Source organism: Sinocyclocheilus grahami, unplaced genomic scaffold (assembly GCF_001515645.1).
Source record: "Sinocyclocheilus grahami isolate Dianchi unplaced genomic scaffold, SAMN03320097.WGS_v1.1 scaffold566.1, whole genome shotgun sequence".
Classification (NCBI taxonomy): Eukaryota; Metazoa; Chordata; class Actinopteri; order Cypriniformes; family Cyprinidae; genus Sinocyclocheilus; species Sinocyclocheilus grahami.
The window spans coordinates 4,328-14,270 of NW_015505745.1; the positions used below are offsets into that span (position 1 = coordinate 4,328).

At 36.5% G+C, this 9,943-nt stretch overlaps 1 protein-coding gene across 2 annotated transcripts; it reads right to left on the bottom strand.

Annotated features, from left to right (window-relative positions):
• Window positions 1-3,167: 3,167 nt before the first annotated feature.
• On the bottom strand, window positions 3,168-8,336 carry LOC107556374 (tissue alpha-L-fucosidase-like). Of its 2 annotated transcripts, none has more exons than XM_016239469.1 (8): window positions 7,827-8,336; window positions 7,609-7,743; window positions 6,164-6,301; window positions 5,882-5,987; window positions 5,590-5,790; window positions 5,238-5,428; window positions 4,628-4,727; window positions 3,168-3,331 (listed from the first exon to the last, which is right to left on the bottom strand). In XM_016239469.1, the coding sequence occupies exons 1-8, from the start codon at window positions 8,177-8,179 to the stop codon at window positions 3,200-3,202; spliced, it is 1,356 nt and encodes a 451-aa protein (XP_016094955.1). In that variant the 5' UTR covers window positions 8,180-8,336; the 3' UTR covers window positions 3,168-3,199. The 2 variants fall into 2 exon arrangements, with proteins under 2 accessions (XP_016094955.1, XP_016094954.1); XM_016239468.1 differs by lacking the exon at window positions 3,168-3,331 and adding an exon at window positions 4,253-4,523.
• Between the last annotated feature and the right edge of the window lie 1,607 nt (window positions 8,337-9,943).

The following is a 9,943-nucleotide window of genomic DNA, read 5'->3' on the forward strand; positions in this document are numbered from 1 at the left end:
AAATGGCTGACATTAATTTAGTGATAAAATTGTACATCCTTATGGGAATATGGTAATATATATTATATGATAATACTTTAAATCTAATTAATCTTCAAATTGTTTGTCATAAATTAACATCTCAGGAAAATGTTATGGGGTTTCAAACCAAAATATGACTTCCTGTTATGAAACAGGATATTGATTTCTTACATGTCAATTTTTTTTTCTTTCTTCGAACTGCAGGGACTGCAGTCAAAGGCATCAGAAGACAAGCCTGCAACCTTTAGCCAAGAAAGCGTAATAGCTAATGCTAATGCTTCCGCTTTGGCAGTATGTGGGAAAGGAGCCTAGAGGCGTTTTTTATTTTTTTTTCAATGGATGTCAACGGGGGAGAGGCTTCACTACGCTGAATAAACTGCATTTTTAGAGGAAACAGCTTGTCATTTAATGAATCGACAGCCCATCGGCTAATCTTGAAAATGTTTTACACTAAACAATACTTTTGGATTGAACTATTTTTAGAGTTTACCCCGAAAAAGTTAGCTTTTGTTCTGTTTAATAATTCTGAATGGATCCGTATCTATATTTATATACAGTCAGGTTAAGACGAAGGTCCATGGTATGGTGGTCTGTTGGCATCTCCGTGTGGTCCTGTTTGGTATTGCAGCTTAACATAGAAAATGCTCATCTAAACAAATGTGGAATTTATTTATTTTTTCCTCACAGTTTTTCCTGCTGCACTGTATTCATAAATTGTGAATTATGAAAAAAAAAAAAAAAGTTTTAATTTATCTTTAAAAAAATCTTGCAAAAATCTTGAACTACGAAGAAGAAAGGCTTTAAAACCATAGACATATTTTTCAGTTTTCTCAAGTAATTGTATGAACTTCCGGTTAAAGCCCCACCCACTGCTGGTTTTATCTGAATACAGATACGGATACAATTAATTTTGAGATTGATACAGACACTGACGCCACTGCACACCCCTAATGATGAAGGTTCTTTAATTATTTATCAGTTTTGCCCAAGGTTTCAAGATTTTCTGGTTAATATGGTCCATTTACCCCCTTCTGGTAGATGCTGGAACTACACTGTCGGGCTGCAAACATGGTCTTTCTTCTTTGATAGACATTCAAGAATATCAGTAGAGTTTCTGTTTCGATTGTTCTATAAAGGATCTCTGAGACTTTCCTGGATAAGATCATAATGCTTGAGACCCAGCTATGGAGTTTTTGCCTCTGTAGTGGACATTATATTTTAGTGAATTTCTCTGAGACCCCACATGTCACAGTTTTCCTGTGTCCTGTACAGAGCGCATTCAGGGCTTTTCAGAGATATCAAATATTTGGACGTTTCTCCATGTTCACTCCCTCTGCTTGGTCTTTAAAAATGGCTGACATTAATTTAGTGATAAAATTGTACATCCTTATGGGAATATGGTAATATATATTATATGATAATACTTTAAATCTAATTAATCTTCAAATTGTTTGTCATAAATTAACATCTCAGGAAAATGTTATGGGGTTTCAAACCAAAATATGACTTCCTGTTATGAAACAGGATATTGATTTCATACACGTCCACTGTATTGTTGTATGTTTATTATGCATTTTGGGAGATACATCAAATTAATAGGAAAATAAATTATATATCAATATTTTTATGAAATATTAGATATTATTATGGAAAAGTATTACTTACCAATAACATATTGCATAAAGTAAAATTGTATATCACATAATTTTGTTATATCTTTTATAACATATTGAGAATCATCCTTATACAAAGTTTGGTATAAAAACAATCCTGAAACCTAAAAATTGATTGGTGATTTTTTTTTTTAAATCCCATTGTTTTTGCCTTTTCATGTCTATTCATGTCATTTTATTTTTTAGAAAAACTGAGTCCTGGTGTCCTCTACAGAGGACATAGCATAACATATGAATAATATATATTTTTTCAAAAATGTTATTTTTCCATTTTTTTGCTTATGCTAAACAATGTAACGACATGAAAAAATAATTTTAAAAGCTTTTTTTTCTGGTTCTCAGGAGGATATATATATAAACCATCCATATCCTAATCTATCCTAATAGCACTTGGCTTGTCTAATAACCATGTTTCTTGATGTAAACCTGTTTTGTACAGTTCAATCGGCACATCCGTTTCTGCGCAGCACGACATCAGGCTGTCATTCGAGTGCGCTCATATAATGTCCATGCGTTCCCGTGTGAACTTTAATGAGTGTCATAACGCTATTTGCATACCCAATTCGACTGTGTGATGGAGTTAAAGCTAAACAGTGACAACAGCACCTACTATGGTCACAGAATTTGATGTAACACCGGAAGTAGTTCCCGTTTTTTAGGGGACACTGTTGTCTCATTTTTATTTACACACTTGTGCCATCGAACTGTTTATAAACGCAATTTTACACTCGTAGCTGTGCGATATGGCTGTATATCAGCACGCTGTGATTACCTACGGCACTTGGTCTGCCAAGTCATGTCAAGAAACCAAAACTCCATCTGTGACAGATATGGAGAGGAAAAAAAAACTTGGGAGAAACCAGGCTCAGTCGGGGGGCCAGTTCTCCTCTGGATAGATGAAACCAGCATGGTGTGGTTTAATTCCAGGCAGCAACACAATAACATTACATTAAAATTGCATTTCAATTTAATCCAAGATTGTTCCAAGGCATCAAACATGCAATGCAATCTCATGTAATGAAAAGCCCCAAATTAAAAATCTGAAATTGACATTTGCTTCTGATGTGCCATTCAATTGGTAATTTTTATTCAGCAATCAAATTCTATACAATAAAAACTTTATGCAAAACTTTTTTTAAAACAAATGCATTATAAAATTCAGGCATGTTATGAGCACAAATCAAGGAAACATAAATGTAAAAATATATTACTATTGCAATAACATTGAACTGCAAAATTTAAAACCCTGAGTATTTAATAATAATGATGATAACAATTTTACAAAACAACATTAAAATTATAATGCTAATATATATGGCTGTTTTGATTGCAATTCTCATAAAAAAAATTGGGAAGATGGTTGTGTTGTGTTGTGTTTTCAAATGCACAGCACTTACAGACATGGAGTTTAAGTGGAGCAGTATTTACTCTGAAATGAGACACTTCACTCTAAAATACTAAAACAGTAGAATCTCATTAAAATCTACAAAATGGTTTTAAAGGCTTTAGGCCACCTCATCCAGCTTGAGGGTCCAGGCTTCAGCAGGTGAGAAAGGCAGATCAGGCAGCAGAACAATCAGTCCTGATGTCTGCAGAGGAGCCCATTTCAGAGGCTCAGGGTTCCCCAACAAAGTCACCTGAACAGAGATGCAAAATATTTACAGATATTTCATTGATATCTTACCAAAAAAAACAAACACACATTTTATTTCTAAATTTGGATGAATTGATAAATATTTACCACTGTGTTGTGAGAGGTTTTAGGCGTTAAAAGCTTAAAGGAGTTCTGCATGGGATTGGAGGTCAAGATCGCATATACAGTGCTGCTTTTTGACGTATACCTGAAAATTAAGGAAAATTTTAAATACTCATCACAGCTTTAATATAACTACATCACATGCTAACTAGGACTAAACTAAGGCTGCAGAAACAAAGAAGGAACCAAAACTACTGCTGACTCAGCTCACAAGCTGCTTATAAACAGATCGAGAAGTATTCAAATCATTAATGACAATCAAACGATCATATGATGGATTTATTAACATGTCACAATTTCAGGGTAAAAGTTTGTGTTCAGTCTAGATTCAGTGAGAATAAGTACCCAGAAGTCTCAGCAGAGTTTTTGGAAAGGCCGGTACAGTGAATGGGCTCTTATGATTGGCCTTACGTCCTCATTTTAAACAGTGGTCTGTGAATCCTAAACTATAATTTTCTCACATTGCTCCTGTTATACTCATCATGGACTCTAGGTGACACTATTTCACTGCAACCACAACATGAGTAAAAATTGGGAAGATGGTTGTGTTGTGTTGTGTTTTCAAATGCACAGCACTTACAGACATGGAGTTTAAGTGGAGCAGTATTTACTCTGAAATGAGACACTTCACTCTAAAATACTAAAACAGTATATATAATTAAATAAAAGAGACACACCAACAGTTTCATATACTCTCCATCACTGATTGTTACTCTCAATTGGTGATTGACTGAGATGCTAAGGGCTTTCCGCACACAACTGCTAGGTTGGGAGTAATCCATGCATACAGATGCATGAATGCATTTGTAAAAACACAGCAGTTCAGTTTGTTTAGTAACTGTTTAAGGCCATTCACACAGGTCATACTTTTCCAAGTAGAAAAATACGGGGGGAAAAATCACATCCCTGAGAATCTCATTAAAATCTACAAAATGGTTTTAAAAGCTTTAGGCATCCAGCTTGAGGGTCCAGGCTTCAGCAGGTGAGAAAGGCAGATCAGGCAGCAGAACAATCAGTCCTGATGTCTGCAGAGGAGCCCATTTCAGAGGCTCAGGGTTCCCCAACAAAGTCACCTGAACAGAGATGCAAAATATTTACAGATATTTCATTGATATCTTACCAAAAAAAACAAACACACATTTTATTTCTAAATTTGGATGAATTGATAAATATTTACCACTGTGTTGTGAGAGGTTTTAGGCGTTAAAAGCTTAAAGGAGTTCTGCATGGGATTGGAGGTCAAGATCGCATATACAGTGCTGCTTTTTGACGTATACCTGAAAATTAAGGAAAATTTTAAATACTCATCACAGCTTTAATATAACTACATCACATGCTAACTAGGACTAAACTAAGGCTGCAGAAACAAAGAAGGAACCAAAACTACTGCTGACTCAGCTCACAAGCTGCTTATAAACAGATCGAGAAGTATTCAAATCATTAATGACAATCAAACGATCATATGATGGATTTATTAACATGTCACAATTTCAGGGTAAAAGTTTGTGTTCAGTCTAGATTCAGTGAGAATAAGTACCCAGAAGTCTCAGCAGAGTTTTTGGAAAGGCCGGTACAGTGAATGGGCTCTTATGATTGGCCTTACGTCCTCATTTTAAACAGTGGTCTGTGAATCCTAAACTATAATTTTCTCACATTGCTCCTGTTATACTCATCATGGACTCTAGGTGACACTATTTCACTGCAACCACAACATGAGTATCTGAAAGTTTTTCAAAGGAACTGTAAGGCACAGACAGATAAGAGGAAGTTTAAAAACTTCAACACACCAGACAGGAACGGTAGCATTCTCAGCCTGGACTCTCCAAGGCTTAGTTGAATAGATGGCTTCACCATTGACCTTCAGCCAGGCTCCAATCCCTCGGAGACGTTCCTCAAAGACAGGTGCAATCATGCCATCTGCTGTAGGCCCTACATTCAACAGGTAATTACCCCCTAATGCCACAACGTAGACCATGTCCTGTGGTCACAATATATGAGAGTCATTAGGCACCATATGAACTTGCATAAGCTTTTGTGTCCATATGTTTTATTCATATAAATATATAATACATTTACAACACAAGAATCTAGTAATATAATCTAAGGCAAGATCTTCTGTCTATTAGTAACACATCACACCTTTATAATGGATGGTAGATCCATCAGTTCGCTTAGCTTCATATTTCGGCGATACCCCCATGATATCGTGTCCACTGACTGGCATTTCTCCCACTTGTGGTTGGGCAGCTGTCCGGGAGTGAACTTGTCAGCACAGTTATAATAACCTCCATGTTTACAATAACAGCCCAACCCCCATCTGTCATTAGTCACCACTACATCCTGTAAGGAGTGAAATAATGCAGTAATTATGATCTGAATTACAATTTGAGACACAGTTTTAAAATAAGAACAACATTATGCATGATCTCACTTTGACCGGACTGTCATTGTAGAGCCAGGCTAGGAATCCTGTAGAGTTCCAATAAGTGTCAGGTGCTTCCCAGTCCCCATCTGACCAAATCAAGTCCGGCTTGTACCTGAATCATCAAAAACATCACCAGTTAACTTTCATAAATGTCACACCATATATGTAGACTGTAAAGGTTGATCTTTACACAGTCACGGACAAATAAAACACGCAGTCAAGCTTATGTCATAAACAACTGCACTTCATTCTCCAGCCTGTATCATCACATGACTGATGCAAATGTACCTGTTGACCAGATCGTAGAGCTCTGGCATGGCTTTTTTTTCAACAAACTCCTGGGTCTTGAAACCAGACTGCTTGTCACTCAGGTAGATGGGATTGAACCATTCATATAGAGAGTGGTAGAGTCCATAATGCAGAGACCTAATAAAAGAAATTCAAAATTGTTGCATAAAATTCAGGAAATAAATTATGCAAAGCCTTACTGAGATATCCAACTTATTTAAATGTAAGAGCAGGCATGGCCTTTTTTTTTTTAACTTGAATGATTTTGTGTCATCTGCTTCCACTTATTTTAGCTGTACAAAAACTGTTACACTGCTTGATGTTGCAAATTGGTATTTGTTATCATATTATTTTATTTTAGTATTGTAAAAAAAAATTGCAGTTTTTACTGCACTTTGTTATTCTAGTTATTTACCTATAGACTGCAACAAAAACTATTTTAAAGAAAGACCTACTGTGAGTGACGAGGTTGTCAATCAATGGTATATGCTTTTTTAAAGCCATCAGCCCACATAATTTCAACAAAAAAATTTAAATAATGTTTAACGACAGACTTATCTGTGAAAAAAAAATACATTACCCATATTATTGAATTTAACTCAATTATGTCATTTTCTCTCATTAAAGCCGTTAAGTACAAGACTTGTACCTTTGTCTGATTTTCAAAGACATTTTTGCCTCAAATCAAAGTTTGTAACGTTGTGCTTTATTTTGTAGCTGGCTATTTTTAGATAGACTGGTTTAACAAAGGTTTACTTTTTATTAAAGACACATTACATTATTCTGGTGATCCAAATGGTTGCAGAATTTGTTATTCTTTTTCAAATACGTTTATCCCTAAAATATTATTAAAAATTAGTTTATCGTATTTTCCTGACACTACTATGTAATTCTAAAAGTCAAAGAAAATAATAAATCAGTATTACCCCTGCAGCTATTTTATTAGTAAGCTCAAGGAAGGTTTTTCTCTGCTATGTGGTTTCTGTAAAGAGGAGTCAAAAACAATTATACTTATTTTTCAGTTGTATTCAAGTTTTGTTAACTGTTTCTGAGGATTGTCACAAAACTATACAAATACCTGATTTTATGGATACAGATATTTGTTTAAAAATGTGCTCTATTTAGAAAAATATCACATACATAAAGTAAAATATGTCTGTTGTACCAAATATTAGATCGTTTTCCACCATTTTTATGATTCTATTTATGAATTTCTATAAAGAACAAAAGTAAAGCTAAGAAGAAATCTCTGTTTTTGAATAAGACAACTGATGTAATAATTATATGGTTGAATTTTGTTGCATGATGCATGAGGTAGCCTTACAGTGATGTGTATGTTGTGTAACTTCTCCTCAATGGAACAAAGTAAGCTCGTTTCCGCGTTGAAAAGACAATGCTGCCTTCGCTATTAGCATCAGTCTGCCCTAGAAGCACAATAACGTTACCTCTTTCTTATCGCAGCGCCCAAATCTCCAACAAGATCCCTGTGAGGTCCATTATCAACAGAATTCCAATTCCAAGAGGTCTGGGATCCCCAGTTTGTGAAGCCTTCGTGGTGTTTTGATGTGAGGACCACATACCTGTGCAGAATGATAAACAAAAGCATACATATGTGAAACAAACACAGGAAGCATCACTGCAAACCCATATCTTAAGCACATACTTTGCGCCTGAAGCCTCGAAGATATCAGCCCACTCGTCAGGATCAAAAAACTGCGCGTGGAAATCAGGAGCGAAGTCCGTATAGCTGAATCCAGGCGGGTAGTTTTTGACCATGAACAGGATATATTCAGGTTTTAGTGCGACCTTCCAGTACCACCAGAACCACTCGCTGCCGAACGCAGGCACTGAAAACACCCCCCAATGAACGAAGATCCCGAACTTCACCTCGTCGTACCATTCAGGAAGAGGTCTGGAGTCCAAACTGGTCCAGTCGGGTGTATATCGAGTCCCGAATGATGATGCGCATGATAGTAGACAAAACAACAGCGATATCTGACACCGAGGCACTTGCATGATTGATCACAAGTGAACTTCACAGACGTGCAGATTGTGAAAAGCAAAAGTGACTCTAAAGCGCGAATGTTAGTTGCCTATGCACTGAAATCTCTAAAGCTGGATTTCTGCCGACAACAGGTTTGTATTTCCTGGTTTATCATATGCCATTCAACATGTGACTACAACACATGACTTACCTGAAAAACCACTTGTCACAAGGGATGTGGAACCCAGTAAATTAAAGGGGTCATATGATGCGATTTCAATTTTTCCTTTCTCTTTGGAGTGTTACAAGCTCTTGGTGCATAAAGAAGATCTGTAAAGTTAAATAAAAAAGATCTGTAAAGTAAAGACGAAAGTCTCAAATCCAAAGAGATATTCTTTATAAAAGTTAAGAGTCAGCCACGCCTACCTAAAACGGCTCGTTCTAACACGCCCCCACATATCTACCTCACTATTTGGGCGGCGTTACGCAACTCTTCCCACATCTTCATGCAAAGAAAGAGGGCGTAACTTTTATTCTCGCTGTAGTATTGTTGCCGCCGCCGCCATGTCCTGAAGGCGCTGTGTGCTTCTTTGTGAAAGCGAAACTACTTTGTTTGGTCTTCCAAAAGAGGACGATATCGCTTCGTCATGCCTAGAGCTGATCCGTGCTGGTCGCTGAGGAAATACTTCAACTTCGCGCTGTTGATCGCCGGATCGGCTTTCACCGTGGACGAAGCGGAGTCTAGCCCCAGGTCGTCACATGTGGTTGCCGCAGGCATCACAATATGGTAAGTGACATAATATTTCCATCACACGCTTGAGGAATTCAGCCAATCACAACGCACTGGATAGCTGGCCAATCAGAGCACACCTCGCTTTTCAGACCGATGAGCTTTGTAAAAAATTGACGCGTTTCAGAAAGGCGGGGCATAGAGGAGAAACAATAATGTACAGTATGTGGAAAACAATGTGTTTTTTTAACCTTAAACCGCATAAACACATTTCATTACACTAAATACACAAAATAATGTTCTTGTTAGCAGCATCATATGACCCCTTTAAACATTTGCTCGACTATCGGGCTACACTGGTGAAAGAAAATGGTTTTGGTTCTCGTCCACATTGTTCACTGCCTCTGTAAATGTTTTCTTTTGTAAAAGGGGAAATGGCCGTTTCACTTCAACATTCAAAACAAAATATTTTTAATTGCCTTTTCTAAAAGACAAAATGGAATAAAAAAGGCATTATGACTTTAATAACTGCTTGGTTAGTTGCAAAAGTAAATATAGTCTAAAAATAATGCACATTGATAGTCTAAATAAACTTTTCTTTGTAACCTTAAAAATCAGTTCAGCATGTTTTTAGTTTCATGATGTTTCTTATCATTACACTTCTGCAACAGATATAGTAGGCCTGCTCATAGCACTTTTTTTTTTATTCTACCAGATAATTAACAGTATTTTCTATTCCACAAAGTAAAAAGTGACTAAACTGGTAGTTTGTTAATGGTAGATCATCCCGCCCCACCCAACCTTAGCCTCTTATGTACTAGTTCTTATGAAGAATGAATGAATACAACAGAGTGCCGTTCTCTGCAAACTGCTTTGCAACATTCTGTTTATCATCCTGTCCAGCAGTATAGCGCTCGCCTCTGCTTCATCTCCTTCCACCATAAACACAGACCAGTCAGAATCTCATTAATTTGCTTTAGACAAATATTAAAATGATATTTGCATCTGTTGAAATGACATTTCAGTTTTAACCATTGGTTCTAAGGTATTTAACATGCAATCAGTG